This window comes from Mus caroli, chromosome X (genome assembly GCF_900094665.2).
Source record: "Mus caroli chromosome X, CAROLI_EIJ_v1.1, whole genome shotgun sequence".
NCBI lineage: Eukaryota > Metazoa > Chordata > Mammalia > Rodentia > Muridae > Mus > Mus caroli.
The window spans coordinates 150741246-150760082 of record NC_034589.1 but is presented as its reverse complement, the minus strand read 5'-3'; the positions used below and the strand labels follow the sequence as shown (position 1 = coordinate 150760082).

Here is an 18837-nt window from a genome sequence, read left to right as displayed (position 1 = left end):
AGAGAGAGAGAGAGAGAGAGAGAGAGAGAGAGAGAGAGAGAGAGAGAGAAGAGAGAGAGAGAGCCCAAGTGTCTTAGTTACTGTTCTATTGCTGTGAAGAGACACCATGACCAAGGCAACTTAAAAAGGGCAGCATTTAATTATAGGCTTTCTTGCAGTTTCAGAGGGTGAGTCCATGACCATCATGGTGGGGAGCATGGCAGCATGCAGACTGGTATGGCAGTTGAGCAGTAGCCAAGAGCTTACATATTATCTATAAGTTGCAGACAGAGAGAGTGATTGGATCTGGCTGGACTTTTGAAAGCTCAGAACCCATCCCCAGTGATATGTCTCCTCTAGCAAGGCCACACCTAGTACTCCTTCACAAGTAATCCCACCAAAATTTGTCAGTATTTCCTTCTAGTGTTTGTATCACCTATTTATTTGATAGCTATATATTTTTATGAACAAATACTTCAAAATTTGATAGAATCCAACTGTTATTTTTCATAAGTTTGTTACTTTCAACGTAAGGAAACTGTATATCTATAGATTATAAAATAATTTTAATATATTTTCTTCTAACAGCTTTATTGTTTTTTTTTTTTCTTTTACATTTTCCTCCCTTCCCTTCTCCCTCTTGCTCTGGCCCCTACTCGCTCTGGGTTCTGCTCACTCCAGCCCATAGGTTTCTTATTTGTTTCTCATTACGGTGGTTGTGAGACACCATATAGTTGCTGGGATTTGAACTCATGACCTCCAGAAGAACAGTCAGTGCTCTTAACTGCTGAGCCATCTCACCAGCCCTTCTTTAACATTTTTATGTTAAATTTGTACATGATGTGAAATTAGGGTCAAGGTTCATTTCTCCCCACTTTAGTATTTCCTTAATCCAGCACCATTTCATGAAAAGACTTTTCCTCCCTTGGATCGATTACTTTGGTGCCATTATCATAAATCCAATGATCTGTAATCATGGGGGCTCGGTTCTGACATCTAAGTCTGTTCTATTAGTCTTTCTATAGATCTTTGTGTTACATTCTTGATTGCTGCTGCCTTATTCTGTCTTGGAATGTGGTAATATAAAATTTTCAGCATATTCTTTTTTTTTTTTTTAAGATTTATTTATTGATTATATGTAAGTACACTGTAGCTGTCTTCAGACACTCCAGAAGAGGGCGCCAGATCTTGTTATGGATGGTTGTGAGCCACCATGTGGTTGCTGGGATTTGAACTCTGGACCTTTGGAAGAGCAGTCGGGTGCCCTTACCCACTGAGCCATCTCACCAGCCCCCAGCATATTCTTTTTCATGATTCCACTGGATATTGTAAGCTGTTTCTCTCATGCAAATTTGAAGATTGGTAGGAAAATGCCACAAAATAAGAACTGTTAGGACTATGGGTAGATTTGCATTAACTCTATCGACTAGTTTAAGCAGAGGAGTCGCTACAACTATTTTAGCCATCTAAAATCCTCTGAGGGGTTCTAAGATTTGAGTATGTACTCTTTTGAATTTTGTCCAAAATCTTTGTGATACTATTTCAAATTAGATTTAAAAAACAATTCTGTTGTTCAGTTGAATTTCTGAAGGTCCCAGGATATAGGATCAATATACAAAATAATCAGTCATATTCCTGTGTATAAGTCATAAATTATTGGTAATGGAGTTGTTTTTAAAGTACTACTTGATAGTAGCTCCTTCCCCAAATGAAGTACTTTGGTACAATTCTATCAGAATAAACCTAAGATTTGTACACTGGAAACTAAAAATGCTGCCGAAACAAATATAGGGAGATCTAAAGGAATGCATATATTTTCTTATATATTTGTAAGAGTCAATAGAATAGAGATGTCATTTTTCTCCCCAGTGATCTTTAGATTCATGACAGCACCAATTAAGATCCCAGCAGGATTTTAAAAATGAATACAAACAAGCAGATCTAAAAAATTTATATGTGAGGGCTGAGGAACTTGGAATTACAAAACTCCAATGTGAGATGCAGAACCAATGAAGTAATCACTGTCAAGCTGCAGTAATCAAGACAGTAGAGTTCTGAGAATGGGGCATGAATCAGAATCCTGAAAGACATCATCTAAATAAAGCCATTTGATAAATAAAGCCATTTAATAAAAAGACAGTGATGCTAAATCAACTAAAAAAAAAGTCAGTCTCCCAACAATATATTTAACAATTGGCCATCTATGTGTAACAAGTAGTGAATCTTGATCTAAGTCTCACCCCATGTACAAAGATTAACTTGTCCATGTAAATGGAAAACATAAATCTATAAAACTTTTAGGAAAAAGTAAGGAAGAAAAAAAGTTCATGATTTGAAGTTAGACATGACCCCCAGTATAAAGAAATGATTAAAAGCATAATCTAGAAGAATATAACTTAGTTTATTGGCCTTCATTAAAATAAAACACCTTTTTTTTTTTCTGCCAAAGACACTAGAAAATTACAAGACAAGTTACAGATGGGGGAGAAAATATTTTCAAACTACATATTTGTCAGAGAACTTTTGTTCTGATTAAAAGTAATTTTAAAACTCAAAAATAAGTCTTTGGGAAGACCTACTACTGTCTGCATTATAAAGAAACACAACAGTAAAATGACTCCTAGTGACACATTTCTATATCCATAGATCAGTCAACTCAGCCCTCATCGGTGAAGTTTCTTTTTGGACTAGATGGGAACTAACACAGAAACTCACAACTAGACAATGTATAGAAAGAAAGATGATTGGAACACTCAATCCTAAATAGGATATCTTCATCAAAATCCGACTTTCCAGGGCGCAGGGATCTATGTGGAAGAGGAAGTGGAAAGATTATAAGAGCTAGAGGTAGAGGATGACTCCAAAGAAACACCATCTACCAGACACAAGACTGATACCCACATGAACTCACAGAGATTGTGGCAGTATGCACAGGGTCTGCACATGTCCAAGCCAGACAAAATCCTAGCATGCAGAAGAGGAAGTAGACACAAAGTTCTACCCCTAATTAAGAAGCTATTTGCAATTTACACCTTCTGGTAAAGGGACAATCAGCTCTCTCCAGTGGAGTCTCACTGAGTATAGTGACCACACTTCAGGGAAGGCCCCATGCCCACGAGTAGTTGCCCAGCACAAGGTGAATTCAGTGTGTGTACTTTTAAAATTTTGCTTTGCTGTTTTTATTTTATTGCTTTTCTTTCTTTCCTTTCTTTCTTTCTTTCTTTCTTTCTTTCTTTCTTTCTTTCTTTCTTTCTTTCTTTCTTTCAGCTTGTTTGTCTGTTTTGATTTTCATTTTTCTTTTCCCTGTGTGAGAGACTGAGAGAACATGGCGTTGGATGGGTAGGGAAATAGGATCTGGAACGAGTTGGAGTGCAAAATATATGAGCAAAATATGTTGAATGAAGAATGTAAATAAATTTAAAGATAGATTAAGAACTTTAAAAAGCCAAATATCTCATTTTAAAAGTTGGCAAAGGACTGGAACAGATATTTCACCAAAGAGGATCTAAGGATGACATCTATACACATAAGATGATATTCTCTGTCATTAGCCACTTAGGAAATGACAAGTTAATCTTGCATTGCATGCTGCTGTACACTTACTAGAACTGCTAAAACAAACAATGGCACTGTCAGTGGACTGCAACTGGAGCCTCATGCGCTGGTGGTGGGACTACAAAATAAAAAAGTGACTCACCCTGGAAAGTCATTCAGTAAGCTTTTGAAGTGATAGCGATCTTTATCTCCCTTTTACTTCTTTTTTTTCCCATTTAGTTGGTTTGGTTTTATCCTGTCTTCTCTACTTTTGTTTTTAGGTAGATTAGCTTTATTCAGTGTTCTTTTTGTTTCTTTTCAGTTTTGTTTTATTGAGATAGGGTCTCATGTAGCTCAGGCTGATATCAGAATGACTAATGTATTACAGCCTTGAACTCCTTTTCATTATACGTTCTTTACCTCCTAAGTGCTGGGATCCCAGGCAACATGCCACTATGGCCTATTTATGTGGTGCTAGAGATGGAATCTGTAGTGTCCTGCCTTTTAGGCATGCACTCTACCAACTGAACTCCATTCTTTTTGCACATCATTTTTACAAAACTTATTTGCTCCCTTGGGGCCTTTGAAGTTGCAGTGTAGTCACCCGGCATATCTTTGCCCAACGTGTTCAGGTAGCTTCCTTCTAGCTTCATTCATGTCTCTGACCAAGTTGCATCACCTCTAAGCAGTTTTCCTTAGTCATACTTTTCTGTTTTCCCCTGGTCTGCTAACCCTGTTGTTCTCTAATGTAACATATTGTTTATTTACTTTCAGAGCTGTCTTCTTTGCCCATTTTATTGTCTGTCTGTTCATTTGAATATAAGTCATATAAGGGTCCTGGCCTACTTTTTTCTTGGGCTTTGCTGTTATGATAGCTAGAATAGCATCTGACCTAGAGCTAATAGATATAGAAGATAGTTTGCCAGGAGTGTGAATGAATGAATAGTTGGTTCTATACATTGGTTTTCTAATGTATGTTGGCTCTCTGGAGCATTTCAGAATTGAGCCTTTATATAAGAATTCTTTCCCACATTGAACAATTCCACTTAAGAGTACCTTTATGTGTCCTTTTTGTCTCTGCAAAACTCTGTTGTTTGTTTTTTTTTGTTTTGTTTTGTTTTTTGTTTTATTAGGTATTTATTTCATTTACATTTCCAATGCTATCCCAAAAGTCCCCCACCCGCTCTCCCACCCACTCCCCCACCCACCCACTCTCACTTCTTGGCCCTGTCGTTTCCCTGTACCGAGGCATATAAAGTTTGCATGACCAATGGGCCTCTCTTTCCAGTGATGGCCGACTAGGTCATCTTCTGATTCATATGCAGCTAGAAACACGGGCTTGGGGGAGGGGGTACTGGTTAGTTCATATTGTTGTTCCACCTATAGGATTGCAGATCCCTTTAGCTCCTTGGGTACTTTCTCTAGCTCCTCCATTGGGAGCCATGTGATCCATCCAATAGCTGACTGTGAGCATCCACTTCTGTGTTTGCTAGACTCCGGCATAGTCTCACAAGAGACAGCTCTATCTGGGTCCTTTCAGAAAAATCTTGCTAGTGTATGTAATAGTGTCAGCATTTGGAGGCTGATTATGGGATGGATCCCTGGATATGGCAGTCTCTAGATGGTCCATCCTTTCGTCTCAGCTCCAAACTGTGTCTCTGTTTTAAGACTGAATGTTTCAATTTCCAAATAGCATATTCTGTTTTTCACTCACTGTGGTGGCTTGAATAGGTATGGCCTACATAGATTCATATGTTTGAGTGCTTGACCATAGAGGGTAACATTATTAGAAGGTGTGGCCTTATTGGAGTAGGTGTGGCATTATTGGAGGAAGTGTGTCACTGTGGGGGTTGGCTTTGAGGTATCCTATGCTCAAGCTATGCCCAGTGTGGCACACAGTCTCCTTCTGCTGTCTGCAGATGAAAATGTAGAACTCTTGGCTCCTCCAGAACCCTATCTACCTGGATGCTGCCATGCTTCCCATCATGATGATAATGTAGTAAACCTCTGAAACTGTAAGCCAGCCACAATGAAATGTTTTTATATATAAGAGTTGCCTTGGTCATGGTGTCTTTTCACAGCAATAAAACCTGAACAAAGATAGCCAGAAATTATGTTAAGCTGTATTATGTGCAAGAGCCTGGACAAGAGACTTTGGTGGCAGGATAACCGGTCTGTCTTTTTATCCTTCAACCCTAGTAAGTATTGTGCCAGAAAAGAAGCCAGAGATTGCAACTAGAAATTTAGTTGAGGTGACTCATTGTTCTGTATTGGGAGTCTGCCTTTTCTTTTAGTTTTCTCCTGTTGTCTTTTTAATATTTAATGTCATTCTCTACTATCTTCTGAGCCTATCAAAGCAGACTAAGGCTAAGGCAGGGTTGCAAAGAAAATTTTATCAGGTGTGCTATGAAGTAGGTTAGTTGTACCATGCTCAAAGTGCCTTGTGATCATGCTGGAACTTAGCTGCCCATTCCTGTAGCTGAGATGGCTGTTTTGAGGCTTCCACTCTATGTTAACACATATCAGTGCTGAGTAGTACAGTGGCTGAGGTTAGTGACTGGGAATCCCCCACTGTCTAATCCCTAGCATTGAAATCAGTGCCTTTGGGGCCACTTGTCTCCAAGTGTTTGAGGGTTGGTTCTATATTTCCTTTGAACGTGTAAAGAAATAGAGATGAGCCCACGAAATGATGCTTTTTCTTCTTTTTCTTTCCCCTGTTTTGTATAATTTAGGAAGTTCATCAAGAACGGATCGCATTGGAAAACCAATTGGAACAACTTCGCCCAGTCACAGTGTTGTGACATCCTAGAGGCTTGAGTGACAGCAGGTGACCTTGTCTGCCAAGATCTTTCTTTTGAGTGTTTAAGCCCAACTACTTGTCATATATGTCTGAATGTCAAAAGCTGTGAGCAGCACAACATAATCTATATGACTTTCTCTTTTGCACTTCACTTGTGTACTTTACAGTGGTAGTAAAATATGTCTTCAACTGATCATTGCACTTAAAATATTAATTACTTCGGAGGATAAAGCAGAAGGGTCATAAGCTCAAGGCCATTTTTAGAAGCTTGTTGGGACACTGTCTCCAATAGAACGTTAAAAGAGAAGTATTTATATAGCTCAGTGGTAGAGTGCTTGCCTGATATACAGGAAGCCTCAGTTTAATCCTAAATCCCATTTCAAAAATATACTTATCATTGGAATTTATCCCCCATTTTAACCACTTTTAGATACTGCTCCTTATTTAATTTAGCCTTTTAGCAGATAATTCAGAACATTATTTATTTAAAGAATTTATAATTCTACAGTACCTATTAATGCTGTACTACCAGGATGCTCATGCCCATTTTATTCTTATATGTATGCTATCTACAGTATGTTGGTTTCCCGAATAGTGTGCATTCCAGCTAGATAGTCTTAGGCATGATGATAATAAAATCAAAAGCTGGAATACAATTAAAGCATCAGATTTACACTGGCACTGTGCCCTCTACCACTATATGCCAAAAACTGCTTCTGTAGTACCATTTTGATATTATGTCAGTTATACATAATATATGACTATTGTTTTCTATTAAATATCGGAACCTTACTGGGTCTTTACACCTCTGTGAAGTAGAGAATTTTGGCAATGAACTGTTTAACTTGGCCAATCTAGGCCATCAACCTAGATAACTTAGTCCTTTTCATGTAAATTTTTGCGCAAGCACAATCTACTTTAACTGCCTTGCCTGACCAAATTAAATAAATAGTTGCCAGATCTCTGCTTTTATCCTGCATGGGATAACATCTTTGTAAATGCATAAGCTTGGAAACCACCCAACAAATATTAGTAGCTGGATAGCTACCTATTTGTTGTTGAATCCAGGTATCCAGGCTGAGAAGGGAAGAGAAATAGCCACTAACTCTGCAACAATCCTTGGCTGTTGTCATTGTCTTTATTTTAGGCCGGATTTCAGATGTGTTGCTTCTGAAGACACAATGAAAAAATGCAATCTTCCCACCAGCTACATGACTACTTGTTCTCTGTGAAGTGTACTCTTGGGAAGTATTAACTTTATATACAGTTCAGGGGAGCTCAGCTAACTGTAGTGGAAGTGATACAAAGCAAGCTTAAATTGCAGAAGCAAGTATCCTGTAGAAATGTCGTAGTACAGTCCAGCTGAAAGTAGGAAATGACTGACCTGTAGGGTTATAGGGTCCCTGAATCACTGATCTTCAACAGGGCATTTTAATATTAGCATTAGTGTGCACAGGGTACTTTTGAAATGGTTTTGGGTAGATTTACAATATGTAAGATTAAGCTGTTGATTTCAATAGAGCTGAGAGCTTTTAGTAAAAATAGGCATTTATTTAATATTTCCCTGTTCCTTTGGCAAGCTTTATCAGTAGCTTAACAACAGAAAAGAGTTCAAACAGATGATGTTTTTCCAAAGAAAAACAAATTGTTGACTCTCTTCCATGCATATTTTAAGGATTTGAATCTGATTTGATTTGGAAAGTCATGAAACTTGAACAATTTCTGCATTTCTTTTTTTCATTGGCTGCCTTTTGTTTGTTTGTTTATTTGTTTGTTGGTGGTGTTCTTGTGAGGAGGACTCAGGAATGATTTAACCCCTCCTAAGATTATGGTTGGGTCAGTACAGATTCCTAGGTGACTTCTTTTTTCCATATGCTGGGATAAGAGGGCTGTGTTATGATTACAGATGTTTCACAGCATGTTTGGCATTTTGTACATTCAATAGAGGAAAGACTAACATATGCGCTTTATCTCAAGATCTTCCAGTGCATATACACTCACGTGGGAGAGCACTTCATGTCCACCAAGCAGACACAACCTAAGGAATGTTAGTCTACTGAGCAGTTAAAAAACACTGACATATTGTTTCCCTCATGAAGTAAATGACACAGGGAACTGGGTGAAGAGATTGGAATTTTATTTAGTTGGCTTTGTTTTCCTTAAAGGATAAAACTTGCATTGGACAATCAAGGACAATGAAGCCTCACCAATATATTTCTTGTGGTGCTGGGATCAAACCCAGGACAGCATTCATCCTAGGCAAATGCTGGGCCATACCCTCAGCCCATCACCAATATTTTAACTGAGGCATTGCATTAAACCACACCACACATACACACACACACACACACACACACACACACACACACACACACACACAGAGTATTTTTAGCTGGACTTTCGATCAGTTGAATAGTTGCTTATACATAGATTCTTAAAAGAAAATACTTGTGTTTCTATTAAATATACACTACTAAATACATGTTATATGACTAGTATTTATCCTTTACTTCTGTGTTTTCTTAGGATGTACACTTTTAGGGTTATAGTGCCTGATAATATTTTTTGAGAGCCTTTACTATGATACAGGAAGGCAGATGCATTGACAGCACTTGTAGAACTACTTTGGAATTTATCTCCATTTACCACAAAAAGAAGCTTCCTTGGTGAAGGATGAGAGATGAAGAGTTGCTTGTTTTGCAGAATTCTATAGCATGAAGGTTAACCTTGTCTCCATTCATGGGGGTTTAATTGCCCTATTGCTCAATGGTGTTCCTGCATGGGGATTCTCCAGTCCTACAGATGAAAGCAAAGTAGGAAATGATCGTGGCCTTATTGGGGCTTTTAGCATCTCTAGTAAGTAGCATACAGCTTTGGCTGGCTTTCTATCCACAGACCTAAAGCAGAGCTTGAATGATAAATAGCAAGAATGGATGTGTAATGTGACAATCAAGGCAGATATTTGCTCTAGTTGGAAAGATCGAAGCACTTTATAAACATCAGACAAGTGTTTGGGACTAATTGAGAAATAAGCCAGCTTAGATGGAAGCTGTGATGTGTGACTATTAGAACTAGGCAGGACCAGGGTTCCTCTTTTATAGCTAGCATGGGAAAATCCCATCCCTAAGAATTGTGGACTCTTGGCCCAGGAATCCACAATAATAGCTAGTGGTAGAATTGGGATGTAGCCTGATTATATAGATTCCAAGGTAGTCCTCTGTCTATCCTAAAAGTAGATTAGAAAGCCTTTTTTATTTATCATGTTGAATTTTATTGACTTAACTGGTCTGTAGATATGAAAGCATCTTCTAAGGAGTTTTAGATTTAGATATTTCTCTCCGCTTTAAAAAAAAATAAAATTTGAGTGGAAATAATGTTATTAAACCATCCTTCTAATGCTTCCCTTTTGAAGATGCAGTATGTTCCTTTAAATCTTGGCAGAACTTTCTAAAGCTACTGCTTTCAATAGATTGCAGCCGCATAGTCCCATGGGTATAGTACCATGCTTTCTCAAATAGACTACTGTGATAAAAATGAACTGAGTATGTAGTAGGTTATACTTCCCTCCAGTATGCTGTTGCTCACTCACAAGTGGTTCATTTTAACACATTTTAGGGATAAGAAATAAAAACCATGACCTTTTTTTTGACTTCCCACCAATGTCTAAACTATTGTAAAATAGTATGATTCTTTAGCTGTGTTTTGATTGTATTGTATTTCTAAATATTTCTCTGTATCCTGGATTGTCTCATAACTGTGGCCATAATAGGTACATAATCAGAAGATCACTTAGACAACATCTGATATTAATGTGATTCTTGCATTCAAGACACTTGCAAATGTCTTTTTCTAAGCAGTAGTTAGAAAGCGCTCAATTATAGTATTAACACCTTAAAGCCAAAACATTTGTTCAACACAAACTACCATCACACCTCTGACTTGATATTATCACAAGAATGTGGATGTACAAGTGTAAAAGCAGGAATGTACTATCTCTCCCGAGCAGATTGCCTTATGGGATTGACAAGGAGGCTCATTGGGTTGTTGTTTGAACATCGAGGGTGTGAAGAAAATGAAGCAGTGGCTAAAGAAATCTCCTCTCACAAAATACAACACTAGTGTCTTTCTTTTCTCTTTCTAGCTCAATAGTTCTATTTCAAATGTTCCCTTAAAACTCAGACTTCAACACATCAGTTACATTTCTACTTTAGTTGTGGGTGTTAGAGTTTTTGTGTCATGACTCAGTGTGGTTCACGTTCCTAGTGAGAAGCAGAAATCTGGAGGTGTGCAGTCCTCAGCCTCACAGCTTCCTTCCCTTTTCAGCATGGCTGATGGAGACATGCCACGAACATAGACAGGTTGGTCACCAATGGCCATTTTCATAAATATTTCTGTGGGCCATTTTGCTTTGCTTGTTTGTGAAAAGAATTGTATCTAATTATTTGAACCTCTGAAGAATTGTACACAAGGAGGACCAGACTTTAAAACTATCCATGTGGATTCTGAGAGCTGCTGCCCAGCAGAAGTCTTAGAAATATGCCTTGAAGCAGCCGTTGTGTAATTATGAGCTGGGCAGCCCAGGTATAGTTAGTTTTAGGCTTGTAGGTTTACTTCCTAGTTTCTCTAAACACACCTGATGGTAAAGAACACATTGAAAGTACTGCAGGTTGCAGTTGACAGTACCCAATTGGTTTGCAAAAGCCTTGCTTTGCTGGCAACTATTGGAGAATGCTTAGTTTGCATGTCTTGTGATTTCTCCTGTCTTGTTCCTAGCTAATTTCATGGCTGTGGGAAGTTAGCAACACTAGGTTTATGACTCTGAAGACCAGAGGACAGCAGGCTTTAAGAGGGCTTAAATTGGGAGTCAAGGACTACAGTAAGGAAACCTCCAGGTACCTGGTTCAGAGCAGTCCGGGATGATAGGACTAGATCCTAAAGTTCTTTCAGGGAGCTCTGCCATGAGAGCAAACAGAGTATATCTATCATGTGCCACTTTGACCAACTAAGTTGGAGTTTTTGTTTCAAGTCAACTTGTGTGATAAGTTCTACTGCACCTATCTTGGGAAGCAGGGATACCCTCTTCTTTAGGACTAGAGCTGCCATTCTCTTCATCTTTAGCACAAGGAAGGTATTTAAGTGAGCCAGAGACAAACAGAGCCATTTTAGTCTTCATAGTTATCTGCTAAGAGAGATAATGAGCTGACTGTCTATTTTAAACTCGAAGGTAAAAAATGTAAATTATATTTTTTCACTACAGGTACATGTAACAGTAAAATGTGTAACAGCAAAGTATATATTTGATGCTTTCTGTCTTTCATGATATTGTGCTAACAAGTTGTGCTAATATTTAACTCAGCCAGAGTTTCACTCATTTGCTAAGCATTGGGAACATTCTGTGTATTTACCTTAAACATAAATAAATTCCTGAGAGTGTCCTATATTTGGATTGTGATTTGTAGACTCATGCTAACTTTACTGCCTCTTTTTCACACTTGTTGAAAAATCTGTGAAGAACATAGTAAGTTAAGGTTTTCAAACTTGGAAAAATGTACATGATGTGAAACTGGGGTGCTATGTTAAAAATAAATGTATGATAACTCATGGATTTTGTGGCGTCCTGGTGTCAGTATTTTCTGATTTCTATTTGGTCTTCAATCAGGATTGTGAAAGAAGGAGTTGGAGGGTCTGTTCCATTAAAATCAAAGTTTGCGATTTGATTAATTTATCCCCTTCAAGGTAGGTTCTTCAATATCAATAAACAGTAAACACTACTGACTTGAAACTGGATTCAATGTGGGACCAAATTATTTGTTTTATTTCCCCAGTGTTCTTTAAGCTTGTGAATATTCCTAAATTGCGTATATTTCTGTAATCCCAGCACTTTAGAGGCTGAGGCAGGGGGATCAAATGTTATTGACCAGCTTGAGTTATATAGTGAGTTAAAGGCCAGCTTCAGCTATATAGTGAGGGCATGTCTCAAAACCCAAACAGTGGGTTTTGACACCCATCGTGGTATCCTTAGCTGCAAAGGACCGTCTTAGTTACCTTTTTTTGCTGTCATAAAATACCTTGACAGAAGCAGCTTCAGAGAGAATGGCTTTATTCTAGCTCACAATCCAACATAGCTGAGCAATCAGGGTGGCAGGAGCTTGGAGCTATTGGTTCCATTGCATCCATAGGTGAGTGCATGCTGCTGTTCAGTTCTCTTTCTCCAGGTATACAGTTCAGGATTCCATCCAAGGAACAATGCCATCCACAGAGAGGGCTTTTCCTGCTGCAATGAATATGGTCAAGATAATTCCCCAAGGCATGCCCAGAGGCCTGTCTCCCAGGTAATTCTAGGTTCTGGCAACTTAACAATACTGACCATCACAGGGATGATAAAGAATAATGAGGAATAGGTGTCCCCAAATCCTGACCAATTACTCTTATACCTCAGTTGCAAGTTCTTATCTTTACCTTCAAAGCACAAGTCTCCTATTGTCTGGACTTTCTGCCATGTTATAGTGTCCATCTATTATAATTTGGACATGGATTAAAGGCTTGATCCTCAGCCATTGGTATTATTTTGGAAGATTCTGAGGACTTTAGGAAGGACCACATCCTTGGGGGCTGTAACTTGTCCCAGGCCCCTCTCTGTCTCCCTGTTTTCTGCTTGTTGTAATGTAGGCAGTTTTTTTTTTTTTTTGCACAAAGCACAGAAATGTCTGCAACCATTGTTAGATCTCAAACCCCAGACAAATGGCTAACTGAGATTTCCTTGATACATCAAAGCAGATCTGGCCACCAGGTTCTCCCAGCATCTCATAGTCTTTACCTATTACAGGGTCCTCCTGACTAGCATACCCTGTCCTCTACCCTGAACTCACCAGCCCAGGTATTAGCTGGGCTTCACTCCCCCCAGTTCCTCTGGCCCTTCTATGATTCAGCACTTTGGCTGTCAGTCTCTTGGCCAAGGCTCCCCCTCTTTGCCATCACTTCCTCTCCCTCACACAGGTCTGCTTTGGGTTTATTAACTCTGGACTCTTCCAGATATCCCTACCTCTGACTATGCACTCCCTTTTATCTATGGTAAACCTCCTCCACCATATTTAGGAGCAGTCATGTTTTTCTATTTCATCTCTTTTCATTCAACCATGAGTCAAAGTATATCTTCTGTTTATGTAAGGCATTTTGCCACAGTGATGAGACTCTCCTACATTGTCCATGAATTTGTTCTGTGTGCTGACCAGCTGGCTGTAGATGATGTACTGCACAGCCAAGTACTGTCTCAGGAGCTGGAAATGAGAGCAAGATGTCGCTTCAAGAAGCTCACAGATCATTAGGATGGAGGACTCTAGATGAGACAGAGTGGAATATGTTGTGTTAGGGTAGGCTAATTGTAGATACTGTGAAGGCATAAACTACCTTGAGTTGAGATAGAAGCTATTTTCAATATTTAGGAGAAAATGTATGCAATTATTCATAGTTCTAATATTCAGGAAGTGATTTGTGATTTCCCCATTTTCTGCCCTCTATAAAGAAATTATTTTACTCAAAGACTATAAACTAGTGTTTTTAATATGATCTAAACCTGCTAGCGTAATTCATTATCTATCTATCTATCTATCTATCTATCTATCTATCTATCTATCTATCTATTATCTATCTATGTGAGAATGTATGTATTCAGGCAATGTACAAGAATCTAAGACACTTGTATCTTAATTAGGGATTTACTGAAATGAAGAGACTCCAGGAAAACATTGAATTAGGGTTATCTTACAATTCAGAAGTTTAGTTCATTATCATCATGGCAGAAAGCAGGGTGGTATGCAAGCAGACATGGTGCTGGAGAGGTAGCTAAGAGTTCTACATCTGGATCAGTAGGCAACAGGAAGAGACAGTGACACAGTGTGCCTGACTTGAGCATCTGAAATCTCAAAGCCCACCCCTTCACTGACACACTTCCTCCAACAAGACCACACTTATTCCAACAAGGTCACACATCCTAATAGTGCCACTCCCTATAGGTCTAAGTGGGCCATTTTCATTCAAACCACCACAACAAGAGAATAAACTTTTGTAGGCAGATACTATATGGGACAATGTGAAAGTGTGTTTTGTTCCATCCTCAGTCCCTTTACAGGGACCCTGTGAGGATTGAGGACTGTAGAGGTTTTGTTTTTGTTTTTGTTTTTGTTTTTTGTCAAGAAGATTATCAAAGTGCAGAAATAAAGTTTTGGGAAGTGAAGTGTTGGGAAATAATTGTTACTTGTGAATACGAGTACATAGTAATTTTACTTAACCATTTGAAGAAATCCCCAAGCCTGTCCCAGAAAATGCTCCAAGTAGAATGTCTCCATGGTCCAAGAACCCTGTTGTACTGTTTTCCAATGGTGATGTGTTTTAGGATTGTGGACAGTGGTATTTACAGGCATCTGTGGGAGTGTTTTCTTCATAGCATTTTCCTTTTAAACAGAGAAGGAAAGGTATGGGATTGTACCCCACACAGATCTTCCTTTGCTTTCCCTGAAGTTCTCATAGCAAATTGGGTAGAAGGGATTGGAACAGAAACAGGAAATTTGAAAACTCAGCTGTGAGGATTCTGTGGCATCATCAGTAGAGCACACACACACACACACACACANANACACACACACACACACACACANANAGAGAGAGAGAGAGAGAGAGAGAGAGAGAGAGAGAGAGATGTAGAAACAGCCAGAGCAGTTGTTTAAAGCATAGACTGCTAAGAATGGTTTGGAAAGTGGGGAATGTGATCATTGGTGTTTGGAATCATGGAAGATTTCACTACGATAAGAACAGCTGGCTTGTAGTCTGTATCGTTGCTTTTAAGTTTTCTAAAGAGAATGTCCCTCCTATTCCTATATCTTGAGATGACTACTTCCATCTTTGGTACAGCATTATAAAACAGACTGCATGCCTTCACTCCTGTATTGGACTTAATCAAAACTACAAGGCTGAAGGAAAGCCAAGGGGAAGAAAGATAATGCTTGTGGAATGGAATAAAAGCAAGCAAACAAATTAAATGCAGACGCAGAGAACTGTGATGCAGGCTCTTTGATATTCAAATGAAATTGGCTTGAACTGCAACCCACGTGTGTTGAAAGCCTGTATCCTGGTCTCCCTGGAGTTTCTGTGACCCAGGTGATGGTGGAGAGATTACTACTTTCGTCCCTGTTGCTTCTGTCTTTAAGAGGCATCTTAGGAATTAGTTTCATAGATTATCTACCTGCCCCCCTCAGTTTATAAACACTAGGTATTTATGTATATGTAGAGGATGAAGTAAAATAGTAAAGAGGCAACATTTATAGAAAATTTAGGGTAATAAGAACTTTAAACTAGTTTATGTATAGGCTGATCACATTGTACAACTCCAGAGGACATTGTTCATGTTGTAGTCTATATGAAAGATACCCTTTAGATGCAGTGGGTTTTTCCATATCTCTATGCCGCATAGTTCACCTTCACCTTACCAAAATGTACCCCTTTACCCTTCATATGGATCTAATCTTCTGATACTGCTGGCTGAGGGAAGGTAGGGATGTGGGAACTTTGGTGGTCCTGCCAGCACTTGTAACCCAGTGACTCTTTCCCCCCTTCACTACCTTCTTTCTACACTAGATCTAGTCTAATAGTTCTTAGCTGGGTTTAATTCTGCCTCATGTTTAGAGATGGTTTTAGTTTCCATAACCGATGGATGTTCCTGGCATATAGTAGATATAGGGTGGGGATTTGTTAAACATGCCACAATATACAGGATAGCTCTCTGAAAACAAAAAGTTATCTGGCCCCAAAATATCAGCAAATTGAGAAGTCCTATTCAGAGGAGCCCATTGAGCTCCATTTTCCTCTATTATCTATAGCAAATTACCCCTATTCTCACCACTGTCATGGAGACTTCCTCAAATAGCCAAGGCTACATTGAAAGGCTATGTTAAATTAGCTCATTAATTCAAATGTAAATGAGTGAAGTGAATTGGATAAAATGAACAGCAGCACTGGTCATCTGTTTCGGTGATAGGAAACAAGAAGTGGTGGGGATGGTGGTCGTGCAGCTGTCTACCCTGTCTATAAGGACAGTACCAGTGTTGTTTATTGCCACACAGGTGGCCATGTCACTACATTTCTGATTCCTGTAGAGACTCACCAACTCATCTCCTTCATCCCCTGGCAAGTCCTTTTATGTTGTTTACGTTCTGATGACTTGTAACACACATGCATATATTTTAAGTGTTCCTGGGTAACCGTGGAGATTGACTACTGGGGGCCTTAGATTATCTGACTTTAATATTTACTATAAACCACACCAAGAAAGGTACTGGCACACACACATGGAAACGATGAGCAGATTAATGGCAAGAATACAGACCTCCACATAATACAGTTCCTTGATTTATAATTTTAAAAGCTATCATCATTCAGTGATGGAAAAGATTATCTTTTCAATAAATGGTAGTGTAACAATTGAATATCCACATGAGAAAAAAGTATAAACCTGGAATCCCTACCATGCACACAATTTATTTTTTATTATTGAAAACAGTGTTGAAACTTTAAACATATTTCGATAATATTCTTTCCCTCCCTAAGCCCTTCCAGATCCCTACCTCTCCTTACCCACCCAACTTTAAGTTCAAAAACAAAAACCCAGTACAACAACAACCTCTAACCAAGAAACCAAACCAAAACACACACACCCCAAACAGACAAACAACCCCACAAACCTATAACTAAATGAAAGCACACAAAACAATCCATGGAGTCCATTAAGTGTTGCTCAACTCCTCCTGAACATGAGTCCCGCCCTGGACTGGTTGATACACTCAGTGTCACTCCACTGGAGAAAGCTGACTTTTCCTCTCCCAGAAGGCATAAATGACAGCTCAGTTGTTAACCTTTGCCCTAGTGGCTAGGTTTTCATTCATTTATTTATCCATTTTTTAAAAATTATAACAAAATAAGTATATTAAGATGAAAGAAAACTACCGCATCTTATTGGACAAAACAAATCAACAAAACGAAAAGATCTCAAGATAAGGCACAAGAATCAGACACCCACTCGGTTTACACACTTAGGATTCCCATAAAAAACACTAAACTGGAAGCTGTATAATGTATGCAGAGGGCCCGGTGCAGATCCATGCAGACACTGTGCCATGCTCACAATTTAATTCAATATACAGTATGGGTCTGACTATTAAAGGCCAAAAATTCTACCTCCAGAAGAAAGTTTAAAATAATATCTTCATGAATTTTAGAAAGATTTTTTAAAAATAAAATTTACAAAGTGTATTACCCATGAAGNAAAAGACTAATAAATAAGATTTCATTAAAGCTAAGAACTTTTGTTAATCGGGATCTATGACTAAGAATGTTCTGGCAAGCTGCAAAACAGTAGAACTTCTTTGCAATACGTCTGTCAAAGGATACTTGCTTAGTGTGTGTGTGTGTGTGTGTATTGGCAACTATTTCTTATTTAAAACATTGAGGGAAGAAAAAACTCTGTGCAGGCTGACGTCCTGCAGGCCAAACACATGGCCAGTTTGCAGCCTCACCTTGAACATTCCTGGAGAATGAAGCTGCTTGACTATTTCCACATTTTCATGCACTTTCTCTGAGCAGCCTCTCAAAGACGGTCAAGTTCTCAGCAGCATGCATTTCCCATTGGACGGCAGAATGGCTATTAAAGGTAGTAAGTTGCCATTTTAAGCAAATGGTACCTTTCTGCTGATAGACACAGAGATTAAAAACGAAACCATCACTTAATCAACTCTTTGTTTGCCATTAGCACTGTGGAGATTAAAGCAGACTTCTCTGTCTCCTTACCTTCTCAGACTCTAGAATGCTCAGCATGCATGGATGATAGTCTAGAGACCTGGAAAGTCAGCTTCATGCTCCAGTGAGATGGAAAAGATGCAGTAGATGAAGGTTAAACTTGGAACATTCTGAGCCCATTAATGTCCAAGTTCTTTACTTTCTACGTTCCAAACCGTAATTTTCATTTTCCCCCTTTCTTTTTTTTTCCAGCACTACTCTTTCTTAGTTCTATTATAGTTAAAGGCTAGTGAGGTGGGGGATGATTTTCTCTTGCCATTGTCTTCCAACACCACTGAGTAAGAGAACGTGGCCTGGTAGATTGTGTGCTACTAGGATAGGATCTTGAGTTAGACCCCTGGATTCAAACCCTGCCTATAATGTTTCACAGTCTTGGGCAAATTCTTTTCTTTCCTCTGACTCAAACCCTCATCTCTAAGTCACTAATAATAGTGTATGTGTATCAGTTGCAATGGTGCCAAGCAATTGCTAAACATGTTCACTAAAGTGAAAATTGACTGTTGGCTGATTGTCTGTCAGGTCTTGTTATCGTGCCAAGCCTTGGGAAGCAGAATACAAAGGGGCCATTGTTCCAAAGACCACCAGCCCACTCTTGATTTCAAGAGAGGCAAAGAACTTTACCAAAATAACCCTCCTTTTTCCTTGAACTGGCCAGCATGGGGCTGCTGGCTCTTTTGATG

General features: G+C 38.9%; 1 protein-coding gene across 11 annotated transcripts in view; it reads left to right on the top strand.

Moving 5' to 3' along the window:
- Reps2 (RALBP1 associated Eps domain containing 2) overlaps window positions 1-11753 on the top strand; it is a 229181-nt gene extending 217428 nt beyond the window's left edge. For all 11 annotated transcript variants that reach the window (XM_029473672.1, XM_021152943.2, XM_029473675.1 and 8 more), the window contains one exon: window positions 6246-11753. In XM_029473672.1, coding sequence (XP_029329532.1) covers window positions 6246-6314 — 69 coding nt within the window. In that variant the 3' untranslated portion in view covers window positions 6315-11753. The remainder of the gene's footprint in view (window positions 1-6245) is intronic.
- The last annotated feature ends 7084 nt before the right edge of the window (window positions 11754-18837 follow it).